Consider the following 17013-nt stretch of genomic DNA (forward strand, 5'->3'; position numbering starts at 1 on the left):
AGTGAACAAGAGATTCCTCCACAGGTCAGATATCTCACTGTGGCAAGGCCAAATCTTTACATAATCACAGACCAGGAATTCTGGCACCTGGAGGTAGGCACATAGGGCTCTCTGAGATGTCGAAGTCAAGACTAAACATTCAAAGTTATGCTTCCTTGATTTTTTTTCCTACCGTCTCTACCAAAATCGAGTTCAAAGGGGAAACAAAATAATGTTTCACTGTTGCCACAACAATAACAAAAACAGTCCTGCTTGATTCTCAGAAGATGTATTGAGGCACTCCAGCGTAACCAGGAACTGTTTACAGATAGCTGGTGTCACCTGCAGACACAGGTGCACACACTGCATACTGTATAGATGTCATAGTGAGTGAAGGTTGGGCAGATGTGTGCACTTGTGATTATTATCTGTACAACTTAGAAAAAAAACAATGTATTTTTAAAGAACATCTCAATCTTTTTTTCCAAGTTCATGTCCCCAGTGTCCTTTTTGCCCTCCAGTCGAACACTTCACAGTCCTGCCGCAATTAACTGCTGTTTCTCACATGGCGTGCCTGGACTCTGGTTACTCTCTGCCAGCAACATCCTCTCCCAGGGCTTGTGAGCCCAGAACGATGCTCACCCCACTGCATGGCGATACACAGACAGGGCTTCAGATTCACTATGGGATCCTATTCAGGAGGCAGCCAGTCAGTCTGTTTAGCGCATTTCATTGGGATTCCATTCAGTTATAGTACATGCTCTGTTATAGTCTTATAATACAAGGTATCTTGAGAGGTTAGGTGGCCTGACAAGGGTCCTATGGCTTCCTCAAAATCCCTACATGCAAGAGAAAACTATATAAAACTAGACCTTAGTAGGTCACATCTATTTAGCAGGACTTTCTGAACAACTCTCTTTGAGTCTTTAGAAGTTACTAACCACGTGACCGGGATCCCCTTCCTTCCTTCTTCATGTCACCCTTCCCTCTAGTTTGAGCTTCCTTTTCTTGCCTCCTATTGCTAATGTGACCAGTGTCAGAGTCAGTCTTATTAGCAGTTGCTGTCATAATGGTTCTTCCTGACAGTTACCTGTGTTGGCTTGGGTGGTAGGTGTCATCATGGTTGGAGGAGTCACAAGAAGACATAACTGACACTTTCCTCCCCTCCAGACCTCTCTTATGCACTTTGTAACTCTTAGGAAAGAATTCTGAGAAATGGGCTGTACCCTCATGGGGCCCATTGAATAAATTCTAGCTGGCTGCAGCTGTTTCTGCTGGTTGGAACCATGGGAGAGAAGTTCAGTCACACACACGCAGTGCCAGAAGGCATTTAGGAAACACAGTTGTAACCTCTCATTTTGAAGATAAAACCAGGTTTAGGGAGGTTTGCTTATGTTGTGCAGCTGTTATTGGATAAGTTTCTGTCAGGACCCTGACAGCACTGACTCAGTCGAGAACTTGGTCATCCCAGTCTGTCGTCCTCTTCTATCTATCCTGAAGGTGGCCACACTTGCAGCTGCAGACACTCTGATGACATCAGGTTCCCAAATGATTTTATTTTTTAAAGCAAAAATTCCCATTTGCAATTCTGGACATGCTTGTGTGAACTTTTATGTGGTGACATATTGATTCTCTTTCCTCGATGGGATTATAAATAAAACGATTTACAGTTCACCCTCAAAACCAGGCAGGAGACCAGTGATTAAAAGGGGCTGTTTTGGGTCATTGGTGGTGCGTGTCTAAGTACGGATGCTCGAGGACTCTGCCTGTGTTTGCATTTACCCAGGAACTCAGGCTTTCGGGATTCCATGGTCTGCTTCCCAAGGCCGATGCTGCTCTGTCTCTTTCATGTTCTCTACCTTTCCTGTCCCCGCCCCCTTTCCTTTATGTTCTATATCTCTCCATTCCTGGCTGGTCGTCTAAAGCTTTTCCCTCAGTGCTGTCAATAGGTGAGCAGATTTCTTAATAATTTAGCACACAAGCAAATTTATTCCTCTAATATATATCACATTACCTGTGGAAATCAGACTGGAAATCAGACTTTTTACTCTTTGAAAAGGAAGGTGCAGAGTCAAACCGCGGCTCTTTCTCTCTTACCGTACCTCCTTTGTGTCCTCTGCATGGCCTGATTCTTGCCTCTTTGGGCTTCTGGACCTCGCCATTCATTAGCGCTTGTAACAGATTGGTGTGAGCGAGAAAGGGCAGGTGATGAAACTCAAATTGGGTCATTTGGTTACACATTAGTAAGTGACAAAAGATAAAAAGATATCGAGCAAATGGGATTTTTTTTTTCAGGGAACGTGAGACCAGGTGACTCTTGTTTCCCATTAGTGTGGAAAAATCAACACTTGCTTGTATTTTGGGGGTGAAGACATTTTTCTTAAGTGAGTGGAAAAACCTCTTGACATTTCATAAAGAGCCTTACTTTTGAATGGAAAATGCTAATTTGCTTTGTGCAGGAAGACTTTTAGAACTCTTACCTGTGGGCACTAATGACAGACACACCATTTTCCATGTGCTTGTGAGGTAAAATAGCTATTTTCCAAACTGGGTGTGGTGGAGCATACATGTTATTTGAACACATAGGAGACTGAGGCAGGAGGATTGCCATGAATTTAAGACCAGTCTTGGTTACATACCAAGTGCAAGGCCATCCAGTGTTACCCTGAAAAAAAAAAAAAACATGTCTCAAAACCACGAAGTAATACGGTATATTCTAAAATCCCATTTTAGGAAACATTTAGACCTGTATCAGTGCATCTCAGGCCCCTAACTCCATTTTCATGGAACTCAATAGAGTTTTTCAACCTTTGCTCTGGAAATTAAATTAACATTTTCCTCTCAGAATGTATTATTGGCCTTGTAACAAATAATTACAGGCAATTACTGATAGGATTTATGAGCCTGTGGATGAACTCCGAGGCAATGACCTTGTTTCCAGATGTGCAATCTTTGCCTTTGGCTTGCAATGCCTTTGGGTGGAGCTCCCAAGAATGGTGGTTTGTGGACAATCCTGGGCCTCTGGGTTCAGACTGCCTTGGTCCTCAACTCCAGAGTTCACTGACTGCATGACTGGTGTTGCGGTCCCATTTCTGTGACTGGGTTACCTTGCTTCAGCTGCCATTGGAATAATATTGTCATCCTCATGGACTTTGAGAGGAATGTGAACAACCAAGATCATAAGGAAAATCTGTACCTGTAAAGAAGAGTAACTTCCTGGGCTCTACTCACCCAAGAGATATAGACGTCCTATAATAGTTGACAAGCGCATAGGAGTGAAGATCAGCTGCGATCTGTTTCCCATGGTAAAAGTTTCTCTCTTGCCGTACAGTGCAGGACAGATGTGTGAGATAGGAGTGCAGAGGACGTGGAATGGGGAAGACATGAGTGGAGAATCACTGTGACCTGCATTCATTCTGATTGTAAATCTTTATACGTCATCCATCTGGTTGTCATGCACTAAAGATAAGCTGTGGTTCTGTGGCAAGTAAAGTAACCATGATATCCGTCACAATGAAGGTAATGGCTGTGCCATCAAACATATAATCAACAATCACACCAAGGATGGGCTCATTGAACTCATGACCTATTTACACATAGGTTGTTCAACACTTGTTTCTCTGTGTAAGTCTCTTCCTAAAGTACAGGGAGATATGAAGTTTCACATTTCAGGGGAAAAACAGATGATAAAATAAACACACTTAGATCTGATTGGATGTGGGGATGTTGAAAGTTCTGTCAAGGAAACAAACCAGTAAAAGCATAGAAGGTAAGAGAGTCTGGCTTGGAGGGGCTAGGAAAATGGGCTGTGGGAAGGGGTTGGGGGCTCACCCACAGAGCAGGGAATAGATTGCAGAGTAGAGTGTGGGAATGTGAAATCGGAATTGATGGTCTAGTTGCATCAGTGTGCTAGCATCTGATGCTGGGTGAGTGGGGTGGGGTGAGGTGGCAGGATGTTGTCAGAGGTGGGCAGGGGATGGATTGCACCAGGACTTTCACATCTTGAAAAGATCTTTTCTTCTGGTCTGGTGGGAACCCACTGGATATCTGAATAAGGAAGGCTAAAGTCTTGTGATATAGAGGATACCTCAAGGTCTGTGGAGAAAGCAGCCGATGGATCTTGAGCTCTTTGGAGGGAAACAAACTTGAGCCCAGAAGGGATGGTATCTCAGAATTACCCAAGAGTGAGGTGGTCCAGGCAGAGGAAGCAATTGATTTTTGATCCTTAGTAGATCATAGGACCACATGGAAAGCAGGAGGAGAAGCTAGCTCTCTGAAGAAGCCCCAGTGTTCCAGTTTGTTTTTATGCTTGAGATCTTTGGGTCATTCAAGGTATGATGAAGAGTAGATAAAATAAACAATTATCCCATGGGTCTGAGGCCTAGAAGAAGGCATGTGTGGGCAATGGGTGAGACCGCACACATCTTTGTTCCAGTAAAGATCGTATGTTGACTGAGAATAGCAAAGCCTTGCAGGAAGAGCCCTGGGTACAGTGATTTAGAAGCCTGGCCAGGGAAGAACAAATCATAGATGCAAGCTTAGTTCTAAGCTTCAGTTTCACGGCATCCCTGAGACCTGTCCTAAGTACTCCAGTTCACACTGTCTCCTCAACTGAATTCTTACTTTACTGACTGCCTTCACCAGAGCTCTTCACACCTACGTTGCCAGCCTCCCCCTCCTCAACCAACCCACCTCTACACCTTCTATGAGGGGAATGCATATTTGCATTTATTACTATATTACTGTATATTACAGTTGTCATCTACCTGTAGGACTGGAAGCTGTGATGAATGCCATCCCAAGAAAGTGAAGGGAGTTTTGAGTATACATAGCATGGGCTAATGGTTTTCATGAGAAAATACGAAGTCATTTTAAGAACATTCAATTCAATGGTTTTCTAAGGAGCAGACACTTGGTTCTTTTGTAAAAGAAAATCTCTTCAAGAATCTAAGACTTTCTGCATTAAATAAATAATAAAAAGGCTAGGCTAGGAGAGTAGTAATAATGATTTTGAAAAGCTGGTACTATTATTGATAGTTGGAAAAATAACAGTGTTTGATTACACTGGGCTTCAAACTTTTCTTTGGATTAATGAAAGCCTTTTTAACTTATACTTTTTAATTATGCAGTACTTTTCTTGATTCAAGAAAGTCTGTTCTCTGGACCTTGTATAAATGCTTCTAGATTTTTTTTTTTTAGTATGTTGACTATATCATACTGTCAGTGGGATGACTTCTTGGAAATACTTAGAAACTAATTGACATAATATAAATGTAACCAAATCGAGGCAGGTGGGTTTCCAGTTTTTGTAGGTGAATGATGTTGCTCCTCCTCCTCTTCCTCCTCCTCCTCCTCCTCCTCCTCTTCCTCCTCCTCCTCCTCCTCCTCTCCCTCCTCACCTTTCTTCTTCCTCTTCTTTGATCTCTCTCTTGCTTCTGTCCATCTTCCACTACCACTATTATTTTCTCTCTGTGCACTTTATAATTACAGTGCTTTAAAGATTTCTGGATTATTCAGTGAGAAAGACTATTATAAGAAAAAAGTTTTGAAAGCTACTTTGCCGAACAGTTGATTTATCTTTTAATTACAACAAAGGGCCAAGGACCTGGTTAGAGTTTGTAAGGCTTCCATCCAGAAAGATGGAACCTAAAGATCTCTTAAACATGATGAGGGTAAGAGCTATTGATTTTGGTTCTATGAAAATAAAGGAAACCAAAGTAGGCAGGGACTCTAAAGCTGAGGGAGTTAAAGAAAGATGGATGGTGACATAGCTGACATACTTCCTCCCAAGGAGGTACGAGACTGACAATGACAGATCTGTGTGACAGATGCACAGACCAAGGCTGGGTAGTGATCAGCAGAAAGAGGTGGGACTAGGACCTGTCACAAGGCTTATTGGCTTGGATCTAGCTATAGGTACTCAGATAATCGCATGTTGATGTCAATTTCTTATACTACGATTCTGACCCAAGATGTGGACTTCTCCCAGTGATCTACAGCTATGATCTGGTTTGAGCCTAGATATGGACTCTTCTTGCCATCGTGATCAGACCTGAGCTCGTGCGTGAACCTCTACCAGGAGGGCTTGAAATGCTGTCCCAGTCCTGTGATGTCTCCGCCTGCAGGAGGATGGGAGCCTTGGTCTATGGCAGGGTGGACATTGTTGGATTAGTCCTCTGAACCTCTCATCTTTGTCCTGTTCTCATTTTCTGGCCATTCTGTTAGTAACTGCAATCAACTCACCTGAGGCAGGGATGGATGGTGTCTGTAATGGTTACAACCGACTCTGTTGTTACTTCCTAAACTGGAACTTCACCAAGCCTGGTGGCTTACTATTTCATGCCCCTTTCTCTTTCTATGGTGGAAACTCCAGTCTCTCCATCTCCTGCCTCTCATGCTACTTCCCAAATCTGCTCCTTCAGGCAATCTGGTGCACAAACATCTTCCTTTTTGTCCTTACTGTTGATGAACTGCTATGTGACAGATTTCCTGTGGAGAGGTAACACTCAAATAAGTCTATTCTCCCCAGTAAGAAAGCCACCAACAGACCTAAGTTACGATTACATCACTGTCAATTTGGTGAACCAATGAGTTCCTTTTTTTTTGTTGGCTCGACTAACAGGAGCTGAGGTAACTCAAAAGCAGCTGCATTATCAGAAAGCCCTGCCAAAAGGGGTGAGGCTCCCCAAAACTGCAACCTTGGGGCTTGTTTGGAGGTCTAGGCAGTTTGCAGGTACCTCTTCACTCTGAACATCCCCTTTTCCCCTTAGTTTGACTGGTCCACCTCAAGCAATTGTTACTTCTCTTTCACTTCTGGGTAGGGATCCTCAAGGCTCTTCATACTTTCGACTCAACCACCCATACCTGTTCACTGACCAAACCTTGGTTGTGATGACCCTGGCTCTTCCTGGTCCTACGTCCCTGGTGATGATTGTGACACTGTGATTGTGGCTCACTCTCGTGGCATGGTGATGGTGGTCTGGAGGTATGTGACAGCCACAGTTCTGCATCCACTCAGCCCTCTGTGAGCATTACTCTGGTCTCACTACCATCAAACTCTCTGTAAAATCCCTGGCTTTCTTAAAGTGATCCAAGGGCTGAGTGTCTGCCATCAACAGGAAACCTCGACAATGCAGGCAGCCTAGCATCGTGGTCTGCACACCATTTATATAACAGACAGGGAAAGAGAACTACTCTGGAGATATCTCTTCTTACTGAAAGACAATTTAATGGAGGAATGAATTGCATGTTTTTTTTGTCTTTTGTTTTTAACATTCAACCCAGACACTATTGCCAGTTAGTTTGCTTTAGCTATGGATCGATGCTATGCCATGTTCTTGTTTCTGTGTCTCTTGGCTCCAGATGGAGGAATGTATGGTCTTCATTTTTGTGTTTAATTTTTGATACAGTTTAATTTTCTATGAGGGTTTTGTATATCTTATTATAGTTAATGATGGAATAAATTATTCTCTCTCTGTATTTTTATGAATTTGAGACATGTTAACTTTTTCTCAATTTCCCCTACATTCCCAGGACCTAGGTTTCTTTTCCAGCTACTCATAAACAAAACAAAACAATGGAAAACAAAAACCTGTGTATTCCAAACAGTATTTTACTATATATTTCAACTTTATTTTACTATATATAGATGGTTGGGAGAATATTTGATACATTAGATCTCCTTTCTGCATATGTTATTCATTCAGTTGTTCATGCAACAAACTTGTATTGAATGCCTACTGTCCGCCACAATTAGTACGGTATGAGACTCAGTTAAAATCATATGCTGATCACGCAGAGGACTGGAGTTTGGTTCCTAGCACTCACAGTGGGCAGCTCACAAAAGCCCAGTTCCAGGGGAATCTGATGCCTCCGGCTTCAATATGTACCTTTACTCATGTGTATGCACATATATATGCACATACAAGCACACACACACAATTAGCAATAAAAATATACTCTAAAAAAGACAATACACTTGTCCACTTCATACTTGTTCACTATCTATCCTCATCACTCAAGGCATGAGCTTCTAAATTTAAATAATCACAGCTGCTTCCTGCTGGCTTGAATCATCGTCCATAAGACATTAATAAACAAACAGTAAAAAAAAAAAACCCGAGGTTGACGAGGAACCCAACATCACAAAGATGAAATGGAAAGAGATGGGTAACAGAATAGGAATAAGAACTGGAAGCGCTGAGCCAATGCTCTCTAAGGATCATTAAAAAGTAAAGAAATCCTATTTGAGGCTGCCAACCTCAGAGCTAAGTTATTTAGAGTGGAAAAAGCTGGCCAACTCAGATGGACTCAAACCAAGGAGCCAATGTTTTGTGAGTTTTATGGCTGATGTCGTTTATGAACCATTAAAATATTGTGTTCAATATTAATGAGGGGGAAGAGCAGGGAAAGGGTTATGAAACTGAAGCCAAAAGGAAGGCTAAGGCTTTGAGGGGAGAACCAGTGAGTGCATGTGGCTTTACTATGTGGGACATGGTGGGGAGATGAAGTGGGGAACAGGACCTTCCTTAACCAAGAAGTCCTGGGAGCTTAGTTGGCTTTGAAAATCTCACATGAATGTTTCCACCTACAACATCTGTCAACCTCTTTCACAACCATCTCTGTATATTGTTTTTATTCATTTAAACATATTATTACAAAGCCTAGTGCTATGAACCAGTTCCTTCTTTTGGAGGTGTTGGCCATGAGGTCTTATAGATATTCAAATAGTATCTGATATTGGCATTCTCTAGTGGCCAGAAGTTGACATTAAACCCTATTGCTGGGCACACCACATATTTGAGTTCTAGAGTCATAGAATATGGGGAAATCAAGCTGGTCCTGACTTAGATTCTCCATCCCTACTGGGTCTCTTGCTTAGTGCTGGAAGTTGCTATGCAAGCTACTGGAGTAGAAAAATAGTCACCAGTCTTATCCAGCTGTAATCCTTGAGATCAACAATCATTACAAGCCTCGTAAGACACGCTTATTGGTGCAGCAGTAGCACAAATGTCCCTGGAGTAAAAAAGACTTTCTCATTGAATTTAAGGCCTGCTGGACAAGATGAAAACCATATCCGACACTGTTACTAGGGCCAAGAGCCTGTGCTCAATGGATTATGTGGCATAGTGGGTAACTTTTCTACCATTTGCTAAAGGGGGCAAGTATTAAATTCAGTCCTTAAGGCTTATTATTATATTCATAGATTAGTGTATCTTTCAGCCTTCATCAGAAAAGCTTCTGTCTATGGTTATTGGAAATTAATACAGAAACTCACAATTGGCCAGAGTGCAGAGAATAAAAGACTGTACAGTTCTTAGCCCTATGTGGGACACTGGTGTCATATCTCCTCTCCTATGGTTCATGGGTTATTTTGGAAGAGAGGCTCGAAGACTGCAAAAGCCAAAGGCAGCAAATGGCACATAAGAACTCATAGTGGTTGTGACAGCATGCACAAACTCAAGCTAGACAAAAATCCAAGCATGGGAGGCTAAGAGGGCATGAAGTTTTACCCCAGCTAAAGAGCTATTGGCAATTTATAGCTCCCTAGAAAGGGAGGGTCAGTTAACATTAAGAGGATGGCCCCTGGTAGGTTGCTATGGTGGTTTGAATGAAAATGACCCCCATAGGCTCATATGTTTGAATGCTTAGTCCCCAGTTGGTAGAACTGTTTGGAAAGGATTAAGAGGTCTGGCCTTGTTGGAAGGGTTGTGGTCTTGTTGGGAAGGTGTGTCACTGAGTGGGCTTTGAGGTTTTAAAAACCTACACCATTCTAATTATTTTCCCCCCTCTCTCTCCCTCTCCCCTCTGTGCATCTTGCTTGTGGATCAGCTATAAGCTCTCAGCTACTGCTCCAGCACTGTGCTCACCTGCTCGCCTGCTTGTCTACTGCCTACCATGATGGTCATGGATACTAACTTTCTGGAATGAGCCCCAATAAATTTTTTCTTTCATAAAGTCATAGTGTCCCTTCACAGCAATAGACAAGTAATTAAGACAATTGCCCACACTTAGAAGGATTGCCACACATCCAAGAGTTCATGAGTAGTACAAATTGTATTTGATGGGCTTAATTCAAAGCAAGTGTACAAGTTAGGTAGGTAGAAAAGGCAGCCTTGATATGCTCTGGGAAGAGATGGTAGACAGTGGGTGAATATGATCAGAATACGTTGGCTGGGGAGCTGGAGAGAGGGCTCAGTGGTTAAAGGCACTGTCTGTTCTTTCAGAGAACCTAGCATCTGCACCAGAAAGCTAAACCTATCTGTAGCTCTACATCTAGAGAATCCAATGCCTTCTGCCCTCTAGGTGTACCAACACATCTATGGACCACATACAGACACACAAAAATAAAATATATCTTATACTATACTTATGAAATTCTCACACAATTAATAAAATCTCTACATTAATTAATGAAAATTCCATACCAGACCCTATGCTAGGCTTTGGCTATGCACACCTAATTTTTTAAAGTCATCTTTATCTGTCTGAATATGTTCAGTCTGTATGGGGCCTTTGCTCGTCTCTTTCATTCCACAGACCCATTTGGGAGTCTTCTTAGATTTTTTAATTACTCTTTCATTTTCTCTATCCCAATATTAATGTAAGTTTACAGAAAAAAATGGCCTCCCTTCATTCCCACCCCCTCACCACACCCATTCTCTGACCATGAGGTTTTGGTAGGGGTGGGTGCCTCTACTCTCCCTCCTAAAAGTTCTTTGCTCAAACCCAAATTCACAGGAGCAGTTCTCTTGTTGGATTTCTCTGTCCCATTTGACATATTGCAAGCAAACTCCTTTTGTAAAGTGTTCTTAAAGCTTTTTACTCTTCTGTTTTCTTGATTCCTCTAGAGCTCAGCATTCAGTTTCATTTCTGGGATTTGCTTCTTCCACGAAGGCTTTAAAGGTTGGGATAACCATCTGTGTTCTGAAGTTCTTCCCATTCTACATGCTTGAATGGTGAAACATTTGAAGATGTTGAAACATCTTCAGATTGCAGTGTCAAGTTGTAAAACTGATCACCCAGGGTTACCCAATAACAATAACGCAAGGATTTGAATTGTTATTGTTTCCCATGTGTACTTGCCATAGGTCATCATTTTGTCTGTGTTCCAAATCCTCCAGCTGCTGTAGGCTTTATCTCTCTTTCCTGAAGACCCTTCCTATGGTGTAGAATGGGAATGAGACTTGTCTCTCTTGGTTCTGAATTAATTGTGAATCTTTGAGAAAAATGAAGTTTGTTAGAAACCTGCTAAACTTTGTTTTGTTCTTTTATGGATAATCTGTTCTGGGGTATGCAGTCTATTTCTTTAACAAGTTTGTAAAAAAAATCAATTTTCCTTCTAGGTTAATATAATGGGCAAACACCTTTTGCTGCTTGTGTCAGAAAGAGACAATGGAAGATCGGTGTATATTATGAATCATTATTTCAAAATGTCAGAATAAAGTGGATCTGCTGCATCCCCCCGGGTTTCACACTCTTGAAAGGGGAAGGAAGGCTTGCTTCTCAAATGCTAATGGATTCGCTGTTTTTCTCCCATCCCACCCCCAGGTCCAATTCTGACAATCGACGCCAGAATGGCCGTGAGAGACTGTCCAGCAGTGAGAAGGGAAACATGATCATGGAGTCTGCCAAGGAGACTCGCTACTGTGCTGTGTGCAATGACTATGCCTCTGGCTACCATTACGGGGTCTGGTCCTGTGAAGGCTGCAAGGCTTTCTTTAAGAGAAGCATTCAAGGTAATAGCGTGTTGTCTAAAAACTGCTCTATTTATGACCCTAAAAGCAGAAGAGAACAGAAAGGAGACAAGGTCTTTGTATAGAGCTATTTGCACAAAACACAGCTATCTAGTAAGTCCCTCTGTTCTCCTTGGTGGAAACTCAGAAAAGACTCAGACTCCCAGGAGAAGTGGTCATGCCAGGGAAGCTGTAGCTAAGAATTTCTGCTCCCTTCTGGCAAGATACAGTTAGCTTTGAGCAACTCCACTAGAAGAATTGGTAGCTGGGTCTCTAGTGTACAGAGAAATGTCTCTGGCTTGATGGAGGGATGGCAGGCGTACAGTATTATTCTTTCGGCAACTAAACTTATGTGATGTGGCCTGTTACTGTCTGCACATAATCATCTCTCTATCTTGGCCTTGTCCAGGTAAATATTCTGTTCTGATTTTTACTCCAGACCGACTCTGATTCAAATGTTCTTTTCCTGCCTTACATCTCTTTCTTGACTCAATGGATGACATGACCTTTTTGCTAACATGAGCAGACTCAATGTCTGGTACCTTATGAGGGACACACCATTGGTACTGTGCAGTTATAAAGAACCCACTGTACCATCTCATTCTCCTGCCTCCCTCGGTCCCTTTTTGTATATAGTTTATAAGTGCAGTGTTTCTGACAAGCCACCAGATACATACTGCTGCTCCTTTAGAAATGCCAGTACTGTCACATTATACAGAATTTCACTGGAAAATGTCAGTTAGTTTTACTCTCTAAGGTGTATGTTCTAAAGCCCTCTTGACGGGGACAGAGACCTGATGGTACTTTTGACTTCTTAAATTCATATTTTTTTCCTAGCAGTGGGGTAGTTTTCTTTCTTCTTTACCTTTAGAACTTAAGTGAAGCTTAGTGTAGTGATATGAAGGATACTTCTGCAGCAGTGCCTTCTACAGAAATGCCGACTTAAGGAACTTGTTGAAAACCAGAACCTGCCACATTAATAGACACTGACCCAAGAAGAGATTCTCAGGAACTTTCTGCAGCAGCTCTTCACTGCTCTGATATGGGCTAATGACCAGGGGATGGTGCACACTATCTTTCCTCCACAGCTGGAAGAACATTTTAAAAAGCTGTTCATATCTTAATAGAGTAGCCTGTGAGGTCAATGTGGTCCATTTTAAAAGCATTTTCTTTGACACTTATTGCTTTCAACATCTTTCAGAATTCTGCTGCGAGACTGGGACTCTTTTGTCTGTGTTCCTAAAGAAATTAATGATAGTCTCTATAGCAACTCTTTGTATATATCTCTGTGTGTGAGTGTATCATACATGAGCTATTAATTTTATTAGCTGATATTTTAATTCAGAAAAGTAAAATTTAAATCTGGCTTTCAGTTAGTATAAACTTTATCGGACTTTTGGCAAACATCTTAACTTGTGGATTTACTTTTTATTTGATTTTATACAATCTAAAGTATTATTATTTTCACCAATCATGTTCTTACACCACCCCCCCCCACACACACAACTCAATGAAGAAAATGTGGCCTTTTAAAAACAGGAATTTGGACTCTAGGGAAATTGCTCAGTGAATAAAGCACTTGACACACAAGTGTGAAGGTTAGAGTTTGGATTCTTAGCACTCATGTAAAAAGCCAGGCTGGTGCCTTCTCCTCCTATAATCCCAGCCACAGGGATAGTTGATACCCAGCCCAAGCTGGATGGATATACCAATTAGACTTGGCATACTCTAGTTTCGACAGAAGACTCCCACCTCAGTAAATGAATAAAGTGAAAATCGGTTGATGAAGACATTTGCTGTCAGCTTTAGACCTCCACATACATGTCCCCCCACCATGTAAACACACATACACACACTCACACAAAAGATATGACTAGTGGATATGCTCAGCTATGCAACTGGATAAGTCCTTTAGTAGGACTGGGTTTTTTTCATCTACAAACATTATTTAGAGCACTGGTCAGAAAGATTCTTATTTAAAGGGTCAATGTCGCAATCGTTTTAGCCATTGCATGGCCATATTGTCTTTGCTGCAGTCATTTGGATCCAGTATTATAGGCAGAAAAGTGAGGATAATGAGGAGTAGCTACGTGGAACAATATGAAAATATGAAAATAAGTGGGAGTACCCATGGCTTGGAATATGCAAATAACTGGGCGTGGCCACATACCTAAATAACTATAATTGTAGGTAACTGATCAGATCTGGCCTGTGGGTTATATTATTGTGATCCATGATTTAAATATTATTTGCATATCTATAATCTAAGTGTCATTGTTTATGAAAGAAGGTTTTTAAAGATAGGTGATATTTAACCTAAACTTTTGATTATTCGTATTTTGCAGACACTTAGTCTGTATTTGTCTGGATGTTCTGAAGGGAAGTTAAAAAATATGAGAGACACATTTAACAATCTCAAAAAGTTTGACGTTCATTTGGAAAAGTAGAGACAACTTGTTTTCATGGTGCAATGGGGGAGTAGAGTGATACCTGGGTAAAGGTGAAGAAAGCAAGTGACAGAAGCTGAAGAAACTGTTGTTGTGAACTTGAAGTTGTTGTGATGGAAAGAAACAGTAGTAACATTGTATCACCATGGTCCCTTTATATTTGCATGCTTTTGCGAGTATGCTAAATAAAGTCCCTCAAAACCCAGTATTGACTTTAAGTCTCAAGGCCATCAGAGCAGAAAATAATAAAAGAGAAAGAAAAATGTATTGTCAGAACAGTGAAGAAACTATAAACTTACATAATAAGCATCTTAATAGGATAGCATTATCGCAAGTTCAAATATATTTTTAAAATTTCACTTCTTTTTTGAGAGTCACTGTATATATATATATATATATATATATATATGGTCTCCATTTTATATTAGACTAAATGCAATTCCAGTACAATTGTACCATATGAAAGAGCAATTTTTTTCCTGGTTTTAGAAACTTCGTATTCATCATGGTGTTGTCACCATGTTGTCATGGTGTTGTAAAAGGTTTTTGAGGCAGGGTAACTATTGAGAACAGAATTCTGAAAGAAGCCTAGAAAAAAAGATGAGGTTTAGAGATATTGTGAGACCTAATAATGGTTAAGATCTCTGTGTTTGTTAAGGACATGTATTTATTGGACACTCGTTCTAGGCAAAGCGCTGTACATAGACCTGGAGATGTGAAGACAGGGAAAGAACTGGTCCTTATTTGCACCGAGTTTATAAAATAGAGTTAAAAATGAATAAACAAACAAGCAATTAAATTGTATTGTGACAAATAGGATGGTAGGGGTGGATGAAGACTCGCAGGATTCTAAATTTCACTCAGTCCCTGGAACAGTGAGTAAGACTCTCTGAGAATTCTTACTGATTCAAATTAAGTCTGGAGAACAACTCAGGAGAGTTAAGTGGAGGGAGTGTTTAGTCATTTGGGGGAACATATGATTGACACCCAGAGAGACTACAGAGGTTTCCCAAACAACAGTTGACAATGTTAACTTACCATCATTTTAAATAATGATGTTCCCTAGCTGTGTGCTTAATCTGAGACTGTGTCAAAGAGCAATGCTTAATTTCTTCTCCATCTTGATAGTGTTTCCATATATTTTATCTGTTTCCAATGCCACAAAAGAATATACCAGGCAAGTGCAAAAAGGTTTTTAGTCCTGTTTTCTTATCTGAGTCTTGATAAGTGGGAAGGAAAAGTTTTCCTGAACTCTTGTAGCTGTTTATAAATCACAGTGACCCCCAAACACATTTAAAGACAGTGAAGGGTCTGACTCATGGGTGGAAAGTCCTGAAGATGTTGAGACTCTGCCTATTTTCCTTGTCACTTAAGAAGAGAGCTAGAAAGGAGTATACATCATATTATTCTCTCTAAGTGTTTTAGTTGAAGAGGCAAAGTGTTTGACTTGAAAGCATACACATTTTCATCCCTTACTTAGTGCACAAACTTGATTACTTAAGGAACTGAGTAATGTCTTCAGTTGAATGTATCTTTTAAAGCAAAATAAAAGATCCAATTTAAGCTAGAGGGATGAAACTGAACATTATCTTAATTTATTAATCCTTGTAGGCTTACAATTCTGTCTTTACACAGTGACTGTGGACTGAGATTACAGCTATAGCTACCAGGTATTCTCTTAAGTTTTATTTCAGGGAGAAAGGATTCTATAATGTCTCTGATTCCCTCTCATTGTAATTCAAGAAGGCAATAGGGCTCAGTGGAGACCTAGCCTATCTATACACCATTGAACTATGCAATCACTTCACAATCTATCAGCTGTGTGTAGAAGTTGCTCAGTATTGAATCAGACACACAAGATGAAGGCATGTGTTAGCTTATAAGGTATCTGTGATAAGGGAGAAATGGTTTCAAAATGATGTCTGGTTAAGGTTAACACAGTGGGGACCTTGAATCCGAGGAGGACAACGTAGAGAGAGATTCACTTGGGTTTCAGAAAGTTTCAAAAAATGACAGCATCCAGCACCCTGGATAGCTCCTGTAACAGCTATGGTAGGGAAGCAGATTTACTTTTCTCAAGAACTTTAGGCTTGGGGCTGGAGAGATGGCTTAGTGGTTAAGGGCACTAGTTGCTCTTCCAGAGGACCCTGCTTCCATTCCCAGCACTCTGATAGCAGTTAAAACCTGTCTGTAAACTCCAGTTTGAGAGGATCTGACATCTTCACACGGACATACACGCAAGCAAAACACCAATGCACATAAAGTAAACAGTTTAAGAACGTCAGGCTTACTTAGTAGGCTCTGAGTACTTGTAAAGATCTGTTTCTTTAATCTTGGGATCTTACCTCTGTCCACTCAAGAGGGGCTATGCTCTGAGTGGCTGTGTACATCCACAAGAAGGTTAGAAGGAGCATTAAAAGTGGAGGAGCACCTATTTCTTTTACAGGATTACTTTATTTCTGAGATCCTTTTAGAGATATGTCTGAAATCCTGTCTATACCCAGGAAATATTAAATCTTTGTTCTCAACATTTCCACTCAAGACTCTCTAGTCTGGCTCCCATGTAACAGCAAGTGAGATATTTTTGATTAATTGAATCATATGTTTTTGAGCTTAAATTTCCCAATATCCTTAGATTAAAACTTCCTTTATTGAGACTGAAGAGATGGCTCAGTGATCAAGAGTGCTTACTGCTCTTCCAGAAGACACAGTATAGTTCCCAGAACCCACATTAGGCAGTTCACAACTACCTGTAATTTCTGCTTTGGGCATTTACCACCCTCTTCTGGCCTCTGTAGATATCTACATCTATGTTACACACACACACACACACACACACACACACACACACA

The 17013-nt window shown here is 41.0% G+C and overlaps 1 protein-coding gene across 1 annotated transcript in view; it reads left to right on the forward strand.

The window, feature by feature from the left end:
- Positions 1-17013, forward strand: part of Esr1 (estrogen receptor 1) — a 352705-nt gene that overhangs the window by 121131 nt on the left and 214561 nt on the right. Inside the window, exon 3 of the mRNA XM_028764359.1 lies at positions 11530-11717. Within this exon, the coding sequence (XP_028620192.1) occupies positions 11530-11717 (188 nt within the window). The remainder of the gene's footprint in view (positions 1-11529; positions 11718-17013) is intronic.

The sequence above is a fragment of the Grammomys surdaster genome, unplaced genomic scaffold (genome assembly GCF_004785775.1).
Source record: "Grammomys surdaster isolate TR1022 unplaced genomic scaffold, NIH_TR_1.0 143, whole genome shotgun sequence".
In the NCBI taxonomy this organism is placed as follows: domain Eukaryota; kingdom Metazoa; phylum Chordata; class Mammalia; order Rodentia; family Muridae; genus Grammomys; species Grammomys surdaster.